The sequence below is a fragment of the Felis catus genome, chromosome A3, assembly GCF_018350175.1.
Source record: "Felis catus isolate Fca126 chromosome A3, F.catus_Fca126_mat1.0, whole genome shotgun sequence".
Classification (NCBI taxonomy): domain Eukaryota; kingdom Metazoa; phylum Chordata; class Mammalia; order Carnivora; family Felidae; genus Felis; species Felis catus.
This window is the reverse complement of record NC_058370.1, coordinates 16,904,788-16,918,611: the sequence shown is the minus strand read 5'-3', so window position 1 is coordinate 16,918,611 and position 13,824 is coordinate 16,904,788. Positions and strand designations below refer to the sequence as shown.

General features: G+C 50.0%; 1 protein-coding gene across 13 annotated transcripts in view; it reads left to right on the top strand.

Moving 5' to 3' along the window:
• Positions 1-13,824, top strand: part of L3MBTL1 (L3MBTL histone methyl-lysine binding protein 1) — a 42,232-nt gene that overhangs the window by 12,999 nt on the left and 15,409 nt on the right. For 10 of the 13 annotated variants that reach the window (XM_045053587.1, XM_045053588.1, XM_045053592.1 and 7 more), the window contains 10 exons: positions 1,552-1,704; positions 1,857-2,083; positions 2,404-2,545; positions 2,773-2,923; positions 3,069-3,198; positions 3,827-3,911; positions 11,464-11,552; positions 12,073-12,177; positions 13,074-13,209; positions 13,543-13,652. In XM_045053587.1, coding sequence (XP_044909522.1) covers positions 1,569-1,704; positions 1,857-2,083; positions 2,404-2,545; positions 2,773-2,923; positions 3,069-3,198; positions 3,827-3,911; positions 11,464-11,552; positions 12,073-12,177; positions 13,074-13,209; positions 13,543-13,652 — 1,311 coding nt within the window. In that variant the 5' untranslated portion in view covers positions 1,552-1,568. The remainder of the gene's footprint in view (positions 1-1,551; positions 1,705-1,856; positions 2,084-2,403; positions 2,546-2,772; positions 2,924-3,068; positions 3,199-3,826; positions 3,912-11,463; positions 11,553-12,072; positions 12,178-13,073; positions 13,210-13,542; positions 13,653-13,824) is intronic. The other 3 variants (XM_045053591.1, XM_023251230.2, XM_045053593.1) reach the window with 3 other exon arrangements.

Here is a 13,824-nt window from a genome sequence, read left to right as displayed (position 1 = left end):
GAAGGAAATAAACACAGTAATAGGATAGGCAGTAGTGGAATGGGTGAGGGGTGTGCTGCTTTAAATTGAATGGCCAGGAAAGACCTCTTCTGAGGAGATGGCCACTGAGCCAAGGCCTGGAGGATGGGAGGGGGACAGCCAAGCAAAGAGGATGGGGAAGAGCATTCTAAGCAGAGGGAACAGCAAGGATCAAGGGCTCTGTGGTGGGAATGTTTGTTAATCAACAGAAGGAAACCAGTGTTTGTTGAGGGTGGAGAACAGGGGAAGATTGATGGAGGATAAGATCAGAGGGGAAGACAGGGGTCAGATTCTATAGGATAAAGCACTTGGATTTTGTTCTAAGGGCAGCGGAGAGCCATGGAAGAATTTTAGATAGGGAAATAATGTGATTCGGTTTACATTTTTAAAGCTTTCTCTTGCCTGGGAATAGACTATAGGGGGCAGGCAAGGAAGGAGGGAAATGAGTTAGGAGGCAGTTTCTCAAGTCCAAGGAGAGCTGATAGCAGTTGGCACTAGTGTGGCAGCAAGGAAATGGAGAGAAGTTGTCAGACTTTGAGATGTGTTTTGTAGGTAGTGCCGACAGGCCAATTATAATATGTGTACAGTTTTGCTGTATAATACAGTAACTGTGGTCACTGTGGCTATTCCAATTTAAATGAAGATAAAAAAAATTCAGTTCTTTGTTCACACTAGCCACATTTCGAGTGTTCCGTAACCACGTGTGGCTAGCGACTACTGTGTTGGACAATATAGGCCTAAGATATTTCTATCATCACAGAAGATTCTACTGGACGGTGCTGGTAAGGCACTAACAGTGGCCAAGATAGTTTAAGAGTTAAGTAAATGATAGATATTAAGTATATTTGTTATGTCATTAGGTGTTTTTTCCCCATATATTTACCTGTTCAACCACCTCTGTATTAAATGCCTCTTTTGCCCTTGCTTTATTTATAGCAAACTCATGCACTGTCTGGGCTCTCAGATACCTCTGTGCTCTTCACATGCATGCATTTGTTCAACAGATGTTACGGTGTGCACTCTGTGCTTGGGGTTGAAGGATTGTGGGCAGGTGTTATAAAGGACTGTGATCAGGAAAGATCATCTCCCAGGAAAATGGACCTTGTGAGTGAGAGAGAACCTGGTACTTGAGGGCTCTAAATTTCCAGAGGGAGAAGGGATTGATTCTAGTGGGGCTGGAGGTCAGGGTTGAGAGAGGGGAGTTTGGACTTAGCCTGGGCTACGCCATGACAGCTGGCCAGACAGAACCTTGGCCCAAGACCTACTCCCCAGAGTCAGTTCAGAGCATCACAGTTTACAGAGCACCCTCACGCATGCCCATCTCCCAGAGTCTGGGGGAGATGCAGGGCCTGGCCAGAGCCCTCATCTGGGTGACCTGGTTGGAGCCAGGAGCCAGAGTTTATGTTGGTTTCCTAAGACAGCCTGCTCTACCTAGGGTTGAGGATTTTCTCTGCAGGTTGCCAGCCTGAGGGTGACCAGCTGCTCCTCAAAGAAGCCCCCTCCCGCCCTGATTGCCCTAGGGGTTGTCTTCAGCTTGTAGGCCTACCAGGATGGAGGGGAATGCCGAAATGGAGATGCTGAGGACACTGAAGGGGCCCTCCACAGGAGAGGTCAACGTGCACCTGGTGGCCAGAGACAGCTCAGGTTCTGGCTCTCACCTGCCCACTACTGCCTTCATCATCCCAGGTGGGCCAAGCCAGGGGTCTGGGGAGAAGGAGCATACCTGCTTAGGCAGGTATGGATCCTGAGAAAGACAAACCTTCACCTGCCCACACACATGCATGGGGCACGACCACCAGGCTTACCTGTGTCATGACAGTCCGTGTATTTGTTCACAGCCAGCTCGGCCACCCTTGGCCTGCCCAGCAGTGCCCTAGACGTGTCCTGTTTTCCGCGGGAACCGATCCATGTGGGCGCTCCGGAGCGAGTGGCGGGCAGTGTACCTGTCACGGCCACCGTTCTGCCGCAGTTAAGCGCCGGGCCTGTGGCCAGCTCCAGCGCCACCACAGTGCGGCTCCTGGAGTGGACGGAGGCCGCGGCCCCGCCTCCTGGGAGCGGCCTGCGGGTCAGTGTCTGTGGGGATTGGCGGGTCCCCGGCGAGCCGCACCTGAGGGGCGGGGCCAGCGGGCCAGGGGCGGGGCTCGAGGCGTAGGAGGGGGAAGGGGCCTCGATGAAGGGTTCCAGGGTGCGGCTTTGAGTGCGGGACTCTAGGGGCATGGCTGGGGTGGAGGCGCTCGGGGTCTGGAGGGCTGCTGGGGGCGTGGCTTGGAGCCTGGCACCCGGAGCCGAGCCTTGCGGAGTAAGGCGGCTTGAGGGGACTGTGCCGAGTGGGGGACGGGTCGAGGGGGTACGGGAGTCCTGTCCTCAGACCGTCCTGCGCTCCAGTTCCGGATAAGCGAGTACGCACCGCTGAACATGGTAGGAGCAGAGCAGCCCCCGAGCCCAGAGCTGCGGCCAGAAGGTGTGGCCGAGTATGAAGATGGCGAGGCCCCGGCGGGAGGTGGCGATGCGGGCACCCAACAGCCCGGTAGGACCCCCACCCACCAAGTCCCCAGACTGGGGCCTTGCACGGGTGGGGTGAGGCCCGAGCTCCCCAAGGAGTTTCCATGGTTAGGGGTTGGGGTGAGGGTGCCCTGGTTCTGTGAGTGCACCCAGGGATTGGTCCTGAGGGGGCGTGGGCTCTGAGGTGGGCGGGGCCTGACAGGTGCGGCTGTGGTGGGTGGGAGGCCTGAGGCCCCTTTGGCCCCCCCGCAGCGGACCTCCCCCAGGACCCTCCAGAAGATCCCCCGCAGGACCCCCCAGAAGATGATGGGAACTGTCAGTGCCAGGAGTGTGGACCTCAGCAAAGCGCAGGTCCGGATCCTGGTTCTTCCAATGATGACTGCCCACCGCTGTTCCAAGAGCGGTAAGGGGGAGGGGATTGCAACCCTACTTGCTCTGGCTGTGGGGGGGGGGGGGGGGTAGGCAAGCCCTCTTCCTGTTCAGGGCTTAGGAGAGGGACTGGGTGGTGCAGGGTGGGTGCTTCCTTCTCTCAGGCCTTCCTCCCTCAGGTCAGTCATAGTGGAGAACTCCGGCCAGAGCTCCAGCACCAGCGCTTCTGAACTCCTCAAACCCATGAAGAAGAGGAAGCGCAGGGAATACCACAGCCCATCAGAGGAGGAGTCGGAGCCAGAGGCCTTGGTAGGAAGAGGGCAGTGGGGAGGGAGAGGGGAGGCTAGAGACTGCCTCAGTTCCCACGACCCTCTCTGTTAATCCAGCTGTGGGGCTGGGCCAGAGAAGACACATGATGGCTCACTCATCATATTTTTGGGGTCCCATTTTGATTCAGGTCCTGTACTTGGTTAGAGGAAAATTATTAAATCACCCTCCTGCTTTCTGGAGCTCCCATCTCAGTCTCGTGTCAGGGCTAAGTCACATTCACATAAAGCAGCACCCAAGTAGGTGTGTAGGCAGATGGAAAGCTCCATCACCGGAGCCCAGTCACAAGGCCAGAGGCCTGGGAGCACAGGGCTCTAGTTGCAGAGAAGCTGGAAGAGACAGAGCATGAAAGTTCCAGTGGGCAGGTAAAATCCACACAGAGCAGTTCTGAGGGGAATGAGGAAGATTGTCATCAGACTGCGTCACTAGGGGCTGTATGGTCATGTGAGTGCACCTCAACCTCATAAGGGGTTGTCCGCTGGAGCTGTGTTCCAGCTGGTAGCCTAGCAGAAATTCCACTTGTTTGTGACTGAACACCAGGGAGCCAGGCAGGGGAATAGAGTCTGGGACTTCAACCCTTGAGGACAGGAATAAGGCTTGCCTTCCGCAGGAGAAGCAAGAAGAAGGAAAGGATCCAGAGGGACAGCCTGCTGCTAGCACCCCGGAAAGTGAGGAGTGGAACAGCAGCCAGCCTGGTATGGTGGCCTGTGTGTGTGTGTATATATTGGTGCGATGTGTGTATATGCTTTTGGAGGTGTGAGGCTGGGAGTATGGGTTAGGAATGTGATGGTGGGTGGTATATATATAGATGAGTATGAACTGCTGTATGTGAGACAGAGGGAGAAAAAATGAGCGAGAGAGACAATGATTCTGATTTATGTGCTGGTATGCGTATATTGGGGAGAACTGTATCATGTAGTTGTGTATTCTGTATTATCTAGTTGTGAATAGGCCTCACTGCCAGGCTCAGTATCCAAAGACTTAAACAGCTTTTAATGGCACCACATGGCATTGCTTCCCTTTGGTGGTGTGAGCAAGTTCATACCAGTCATTCCTCTGACCTTGCTATTTGGGCCTCCATTCTGGCCCTTTGGTTCCAAGAAAAGTGGAACAAAAGTCATTCATAGTCAGCTCTGGCCCTCAGCCCTTCTCCATTCCCATGTGACAACAGTCCGCTAAGCTAAGTAACATTTATCACACTTCTTGTTTAATGTCTACCTTCCTCCCTCAAAGCTGTATTAATCATTGTATCCTCAGTACTTAGCTTAGCGACTGGTGTTGAGTAGACTCTCAATAAATGTTTATTCAGTGCATGAATGGATAAGTCGTATGTTGGTGGTTCCACTTGGACCATGGTTCAGTTGCATGATTTACTGTCTTTCCTGTCCCAGAGAGAGCCAGAGGCTGAGGTGAGTTCTTAAGACATTCTGCCTTGACAGATCAGTGCCAGCCAGAGGAACCCAGGCTGTGCCCAGGGTTCCGAACTCTGTAGTGCCTATTGGAAATTTTGCCCATCACATCCAAACCAAATTTTCACTGCTGTCTCTCACCCAAGGCTCTCACATCAGAAGCCAAAAGCGTAGCTCTCATTGGTTTATGACCTCTTAAGTCTTATTCAGAGGAAGGAGACAGTGTCTAACTCCTCAAGACAGTGGTTCAACTGCTCTGTCTTACTTAGGGAGCTAGATTCATGAATCAGCATTCTTTTAGCTGGGTCCTCTTGTCCAGTACAGAGTTATCTTTTGATTCATACTTCTCACCATACTGCTCACCATCTTCTGGATATTTTCCCTTTTCTGTCTTTTTTCCTTTTTTCAAGGAAAGATACTCTGTTAGTCAACAGAAGTTTGCATTTATGGCTAAATTTTTTCCCACTCATTTTTGGGGTCTTTTGGCAGAAGAATCTAGGGCTCAGGGTGGGGGTGGCAGGTTTGCTTGAGTGTCCTGTGTGTGTGTGGAGAATCTGTGTTCTGTTTACACTGTTTGGCGGTTAGATGGCCAGCTGCTGGGCTCATGTTGTACAAGACTGACGTTATCTAGTCCTCACAGGATGTTCCAATAGTTTACGGTTTAGAGCCGTGTAACTCATGTGTGTACTCAGGCGCGCGTGCTCTCTCTCTCTCTCTCTCTCTCTCTCTCTCTCTCTCTCTCTCTCGCATATATCTGCTTTATCGTTGCAACAGCCACTTTGTTTGAAGAATCGTTTTCTAACACACCATGGTAAAAGTCTTTACAGTATATTTAGCCATTAACAGTTATTCTGATATTCTCGTGTCCCCTCTCGTTCTGCCCACATCCAGATCAGGTGGGATTCTTTGGGGTCAACTTGTTACAGCCTTTTCACATTCAGAGCAGTCCTGCAAGCATCTTCTTCTGTTTCCTTATAGTTGCCTGAGACATACATTTTTGCCCATTCTTAATCAAGTTGTTTATCTTCTTATTATTGATTCTTTATATAGTCTGGATATAAGTCCTTTATCAAACATATATGCTAAAAAAAATATTTTCTCCCAGTCTTTGGCTTGCTTTTTCCTTTCTAAATGATGTTTTCTGAGGAGCAGAATGTTTTCATTCTGATTGGTGTCCGCTCTATCCAGTTTTCGCAGTTAGTGCTTCATATGTATTTTTACAAGGTACAGGTTTTTTTAGCGGCTTTATTGAGATGGAATTCATAAACCATGCAGTCCATCCATTTGAATTGTACAATTCAGTGGGTTTTCATGTACTCACAGAGTTGTGTAACCACCACCACAATCAATTTCAAAACATTTTTTTCATCACTCCAAAAAGAAACCCTGGGTCCCTTAGCTATCATTCCCCCCAAACCACCAATACCCCTGTAGTCTTAGGCAACCCCAGGTTTATTTTCTGTGGATGTGGATTTGCCTAGTCTGGACATTTCACATACATGGGATCACATAATATGGTGGCTCTTTGTGACTGGCTTCTTTCACTTAGCACAGTGTTTTAAAGGTTTATCCATGGGGTAGCGGCCATTGGTACCCCATTCCTTTCTATTGCTGAGTAATATTCCATTGTGTGGTTATATCACACTTTGTTTATTTATTGATTGATGGATATGGGGTGCTTCCACTTTGGGGCTATTATGAGTAATGCTGATATGAATATCCATGTATAAGTTTTTGTGTGGATATGTTTTCATTCTTCTTGATTGTGTACCCAGGAGTGAATTGCTGGGTTATATGGTAACTCTATGTTTAGCCTTTTAAGGAACTGCTAGACTGCTTTCCTAAGTGGCTGTGCCATTTTACATTCCCACCAGTTTGAGAGTTCCAGTTTATTCACACCCTCATCAATGCTTGTTATTGTCTCTTTTTTATTATAGCCATCCTCGTGGGTGTGAAGTAATATCTCATTGTGGTTTTGATTTGCATTTCACTGATGGCTAATGATGTTGAGCATCTTTTCATGTGCTTATTGGCCATTTATATATTTTCTTTAGATAAATATTTATTCAGATCCATGCCATTTTTTAATTTGGTATAGGAAACACATTTTATATTGAAATACAAAGAGTGTGCTGTAAAGTTGGGGAGCAAGTTGAGAATATGAGTGTGTGCTTTGGTACAAGTCATTTATCAGTAGGACTCTTACAACAGTGCCTTCTTAACTGAGGTCCCTAATCTAAATTTACGTGCAAAATTCTGTGAATTGCTTATTTTTCTGGGTAGATGGTCCATGACTTTCATGAGATTTTCAGAAAGGTCCATTTGTACTTACTAGAAACTGAAGGCCAAATGAAGAATAGACCATAGCATTATGGAGCCCAGCCTCTTTGGCTTGGTGTTCCCAGGCATAGATCCTTGCCGGGTACATGTTGACCTCAAGTGGCAGGCTCTTGATTAAGTTTTCTGTCTTGAGATGAACTGATTCTGAACTGGCTAACCATGCTGCAGAAGAGATAGGCAAATACTGGCTAACCATACTGCAGAAGAAATAGGCAAATACATGTTTATGTGACAAATTTAAAACAAAAAGATCCAGCACATGGTTGGCACCCTGGTGACTACTTGTGATTGGTTGTTCTTGAGCCATAGCATTCTGTTCTTTAGGTTTTCCTTCTCTCCTGTAGACCTTAGAGTGGAAAGTCTGGCTAGAACCATTAATCTGCGAATTATCTCCACCTAAACTACTGAAGCAGCGCTCAAGAAGCGTCCCAAGAGAGTCAGCACAAAGAGAGGAAATGGGAAGCAATTGGTGTATTTCTAGGGTCCCCATCATTGAGGAGCAGGGTTGGGGTGGGAGAAAGAACCACCGATGGCAAGAGAAGAGGAAGAAGATACAGCTAAGAGAGTGCAGCAAGAAGGAAGTGCTCAGATGGAAGGGGGCTTGGTAGCACAGGGACATCAAGACATTTGAGGAATGAGGGGTGCCTGCATGGCTCAGTTGGTTAAGCCTCAGATCATGATCTGACGGTTCATGAGTTCGAGCCCTGTGTTGGGCTCTGTGCGGACAGTGCAGAGCCTGCTTAGGATTCTCTCCCTTCCTCTCTCTCTGTCTCTCCCTCTCTGTCTCTCTCTCTCAAAAATACATAAATAAACTTTAAAGAGAGAGAGAAGGCACCTGGGTGATTCAGTCAGTTAAGCGTTTGACTTTGGCTCAGGTCATGATCTCACAGTTTGTGATTTCAAGTCCCACATCAGGCTCTCTGCTGTCAGCACAGAGCCCTCTTCAGAGCCTCTGTCCCCCCTCTCTTTCTGCTCCTCCCCTGCTCTCTCTCTGTCTCTGTCTCTATCAAAAATAATGAATGAAAATAAAATTTTTAAACAGGTAGTTATGGAGTAGTATAATAACTGTTGTGGTTGAGGTATGTAGGTACAAAGGACTGTCACGGAACAAGTGCTGCCTCATAGAGCCAAGGAAGGCTGCACAGGGTAGGTGGGATGATGTTACTTCCCTCTGTGCATCTATACATCCATACATCCCTGCATCCATACGTCCAGTCGTCCACATATCCGTGCATGCACACATACACCCTCCTAGTTATTCACTTAACAAACAATTGGTGATTATCTTTCTGTGTAAAACCCTGTGCTAGTGCCGGAGCTGTGGGTGAGAAGAAGATAAGAGGATGGGACACAGTGGGGATTGCATCTATGAAGCAGAGGGATGAGGATGTGCAAAGGCACAGAAGCACACAGGGATGTGGAAATGCATGGTAAGCTAGTCACTGACAGCTTTGTGTGCTGCAGAAAGGTGTTTGGACTTTTGGTTGTAAATCAGAAGCCATTGTAGACATAAAGCAAAGAAAGAAATGATTTTTATTTTAGAGCTATTCTGGCAATAGACTAAATCTGAGGCAGAGAGATCAGTCCAGGGGCTCTTGAACCAGGCTCAAAGTGAGACCAACCAACAGTGAGCATAGAGAGAGGTGGGGATAGGTTCGAGAGACAGGTAGAAGTTGGAGTCAGCAGAACTCAGGGACTGAAGGAGGCTGGGCGTGAAAAAAGAGACATAAAGGATCCCTCTCATGTTCCTGGCTTATGTGACTGAATGGATACTCGTGCCATCGACCAGGATGGACTAGACTGAGAAGACCACAGCTTTGGCAGAGAAGTTATGAATTTGGTTTTGGACAGCTTGAGCTAGCTGAAGAAACTGCTAGTCAAGAGCATCTAGTCTAAGGAACCAGGAATAAGCAAAGGAGCATTTCTGGAAGTCAAAAGAGGATGAGTACCACAGCTGGCCTATGCGGTACCTTGACACACATTGTAAACAGGTGCCCTTTCTGAGCAGACCCAATTAGAAAAAGGCAACCTTTTTTCACAGTAGACTTAGCCACATGGCTCGGCAAGGAGCCTAGGCTGGATTTCAGCCCATTCAGCCTCTTGGCTGGGCACCTGTGTACAGTGTGCATACTGTACAACTGTACGCAGAAGCGTTGGGACTCATCTAGTCTTGAGGATGTAGCTAACAGCTCAGCCTGTTGTTCACCATGGGAAAAGGATGCAGGAAACCAGAGGAGGCTGGGGCTTGGTCAGGGAGGAGACGTCTAGTCATTACTGAAGGGTTTAGTAGTCGGACCTCTCTCCACTGGATCCCATTTCTCATCTCTTTTCTCATCTGTGAAAAGGATTACCATGAGTCCTACCTATCTCCTTGAGACATTGTGTGAAGATTAAAGGGGACCACATATGTGAGGTCTCTGAGGCATCCCTGTACCTCCAGTTTCTGGCACCAGCCTGGGCACACAGGAAGCCCCACTCAATGGTGAAGCCTTCACTCAGTGGTGAAGGAATGGGTAAGGGAAATGGAAATGGTGGTGATGGTAAACTGTAAAGTCTATATACCTGTTATGCATTGTGACTAGTGAGAGAATGCAGATAATAAAGGGTTAGGGAGGCAAGTGGCATGGTTGGGGGTTGGAAGGGTAAGACACAGAAGATAGGGAGGCCAGAGGTCTCTACTGTGGCCTGGGCAGCAGAGGGGGGGTGTCTTAGAGCTTGGCCACATTGGAGTGTGGCTGAGGGGAGAAGAACTTAGAGTTAGGAGCCCAGGAGGGGCAGAGCTTCCTGAGGTGAGAAGTCCAACAAGTGGCTCATGTACGGTTTAGGAAGAGTGAGAAGTGAGAACGTCTGGGGAGAAAGGCTCAGGGGTTGTGAAGGGCTGGTGATAATAGTGGTGATTTGGAAAAAGTGAAGAGGTATTATGCAGGATAACGTAGAATGGCAGTGGCAAGACGCGGGGAGACGATGCCAGGCCTGGCGTCCCAAAGCCTACTCTCTCCTCCCTTGGCATGCTCTGTAAGTCTGGATAAAGGCCAAGTGGGAGAACTGAGGATTTCTTGAGGGAACACAAGTGATGTGTTCAAGGGACAATCCAGGTTTCAGTCAGGACAGAGGGTAGTGGGAAGAGATGTACTCTGGGTTGGTGTGTAGGTGTAGATCTCTGAGACAGTCTGATGGCTTGGTTGATCAGTTGATGAAGAAAAGACTTGCTTTGGCCCAGCTGGGTCAGATGGTGGGGATCTCAAGGCTCAGTACAGTGGCCAGGGAACTTAGGCAGCTCCTAGGGAGATGCTTCTAGCCACTGCGCTTCCAGCTAAAGAAGAAAAGCTTCTTCCTGAGTAACAAATCACTCCACATCTGAATGATCCAGGGCAGTAGCCAAGAGAGCCAGAGCATGGCAGAGCTAGAATCCAGATCAGACGGACTTCATGGAACCCTAGGAAGACCAGTAACACAAGACCAGCACTTTGCATTTCAAGAAGATCTTTTACTCACAGCATTTCATTTACTTCTGCAAATGACTCCCTGTGGTAGATGAAGTTGTCTGCATATCTTAGATGACAAAATTGAGTCAGTGAAGTTTCTAGAAGAAGCTGGAGCTATTTACCCAAGGGATATGAATTGATTTTTGCAGGTTTTTGCCTCTTTCATTATCTGTAGCCTTCAGCTAAAGGCAGCTCAGGCTGACCTTGTGAGCCTACCTTACACATTGCCACCTATTCTAGTCTTTAAAGGATGTTTCTCTCTGTTCTGGAGGCCTGGTCTCCATCTTACACTAACCTGAAGGTCCCGTAGGGAAATTTCTCTCCCTCTCCCCAGGAGGGATCTCCTCTGGATATTCCTAACCACAGTGTGTGTGTGTGTGTGTGTGTGTGTGTGTGTGTGTGTGTGTGTGCGCGCGCGCGCGCGCATGGCATGTGTATGTCAAGGAGGGCCATGGAATCAGTCTGTACTCTGTGGGCATACTAAGCACACATATAACATACTTGTGTATCTGTGTGTACCTGTGTGTGTTTAGAGGAAGAAGATTCGAAAAAAGAGAGTTTCTCATTTCTGTGTGACCTTGCTCCTCCGTTTCTTCCTCCTTCCATGGTTTCTGTCTCATTTCTCTTTTTCCTCTTCTATCCCTGTGAGCTTAGGTGGCACTGTGATGAATTCCTCTGGCTCAGGACTTGTCACTGGGCTTTGTAGAAAACTGAGTCCCTCTGTGGGACCTCAATTTAATTGCTAAATAATCCAAAGTACTTTTGCTGACGGTGGTCTGGGGATGAGGGTGGGGCAGACAGAATCTGGTGCAGCCCCGCCTGAGACTGAGTCTCCCCTGAAGTCTGAACCCCTGCTGTCCGGTGCTGGTATGGCTGGGAGGGCCCAGAGGGCAGCATGTGATCATAGACAAAGGTTTGTTTTGGAGGTAAGGTAGAGATGAGTCAGGGGAAACTCAGGAGAAGAATCTATCGGGAGCAGTCCAGAGGTTAGTCTGTCTGTCTCCTGTCCACAGCATCAGGGGAGAAGAAGGAAGGCTGGTCGTGGGAGCCCTACCTGGAGGAGCAGAAGGCTGTCACCGCCCCTGTCAGCCTCTTCCAGGACGTGAGTCAGGCAATTTCTACCTAGGAAGAGCTTGCATACCCAGTCCAGGAACTCACCACCAACCTCAGACCTTCTGGTGTTCTGTGTGTCTGATATCCCTCAAAAGACTGGTAGAATGGAAGGGGGAGAGGCTGGTTAGGGTCCCAGAGTAGAGAAGGGCTCACTCTTGAGAGGCGCCCAGGATAGGAGGAAGTAGAGAGGTGGGACCCTGGCTCACCCATCACTGGACCTGTGGACTTTTGAATCCTGGTACCTTCTGCTCAGTTCTTGTATGCGGATCTCTCTATGACTTGGGTAAGAGCAAGCCCTTAAATCCAGCCCTGACTTAGCCCACATTTTTCAGAGGACCTGGGAGCTAGTGTGTCCTGCTGTGGATCCCTGCACTAAAGATTCCCAAATAAGCTACCACTTTGGTAATACCAGGCGGGTGGGGTCTAAAGGCAGCTCCTTCACCCCAAGCCCACTAGGCAAGGCTAAGGCTGGATGGAGGCTGGGTCCTCTCCAATCTGTGCGTTGACAGTACCAGGCGGTCACTCATAATAAGAATGGCTTCAGACTGGGCATGAAGTTGGAAGGCATCGACCCTCAACACCCGTCCATGTACTTCATCCTCACAGTGGCTGAGGTGAGCTGAGACTTGCTCCCATATTCTGGTGATGTCTCTCTGGGTAGCCTGATGGGGACTGCTAGGGACATGGAGGTCCTGACTCAGATGACGGAGACACTGCTCTGCCCTCAGAAAGCACCCAGTCTTTAGGGGGTTATGGTGGAACCCACCGAAAGCTAAAATAGGAACAAAACCTAAATATTGGGCATGGAGACGTTACTGAATGGTGCATCCTGCAGTGCTGGGGGAGCCTGAGGAGGAGGGATCCCGAGGGCAGAGGTGTTGGCATGAGTCCAACCATGATCTCGTCCTCTGGGAGCTCACACTTGTGTGGGAATCAGCCAGATAAACACATCAGCAGCTTACCACACGGGGCAGCAGATGTGAACAGGGCAGCCCCAAGGGGGCAAGAGGAGCTTCATAGAGGAAAGGCCTCCTGCCAAGCATTGAGGGATAAATTGTGAGTGAGTAGGTGTTCCAGGCAGAAGAAGCAAAAGTCACGGGCATAGAACAGGGAGCCAAGTTCAAGGAGCTGCCATCAGTTCAGTGAGGTCACAGCAGTGTGAGGGGGGAGCGAGAGACGGTAGCAGAAGGAAGGGTCATCAGGGGCCCTCTGAACAGGCCTGAGCCTCGGTAGGTGCCCTTGCGGTTCTGTCCAGGGCTCAAAAGGGCAGGAGGATGTCCTAGACTTTGCCTGTCTCACATGCAGACTCGGCTCATGAGTACATGATCTGTCCTCAATGCAGGATGGGAGAGTGTGGGGCAAGGTTCAGGATGGGGGAAGAGTGGTGGGCTGGGGACCTTGCTAGCGTTCGAGACCCTTGAGACCACCAGGCTGGGCCAGGAGAGGTGAGGGAGAGGGAGTGGGAGTCTGCTGGCATCAGAGTCCCTGTGATTCCCCCTCATGGGGCTAGGTGTGTGGCTACCGCCTACGTCTACACTTCGATGGGTATTCCGAGTGCCATGACTTCTGGATCAATGCCAACTCCCCTGACATTCACCCCGCTGGCTGGTTTGAGAAGACTGGGCACAAACTGCAGCCCCCCAAAGGTAAGGCCTAGCCAGGTTGGTCACAGTGAGGCAGTGAGCCCTCAGACCCATTGGTTCTTCCCTGTGGGACCTTCTCCCCTGTTCCCCGTTCCACCACTAGCCTCTTTTAATCTCATCCTGCTGTGACTAGGCCCCAGGGCTTCTGCTTTGCCCTTGCCCTTGGAGTGACGACCCGGGTCATGTCCCATCTCAGCAGGGTCTCCCTGGGCAGGTTCTTGAGGGTTGGGAGGTCCTTGGGCTTTCCTGATTCTGCTGCTTCAGCACGGGGTGTCCTTGTGATGGCCCAGCCTCTGTCTGCACGGCACTCTGTTCTTCCCCGCCTGAGGGGCCTAGGTTACAAGGAGGAGGAGTTCAGCTGGAGCCAGTACCTGCGCAGCACAAGAGCTCAGGCCGCCCCCAAGCACCTGTTTGTGAACCAGAGCCACGTGAGTGGCCCCGAGCAAGTGAGAGCGTATTCCCACCCTCTGGGACAGAATCCCAGCAGAAGAGAGCTCATCTACCAGTGCTCTCAGCTCACACCAAATGGGAGGGTCACTCTGGGCAGGCCGAGGGCCAGAGGGAGACCTGGTTATGGGGTCTGCCCAGTTTCCCCTCCTCCCTACCGCAGAAACCCTG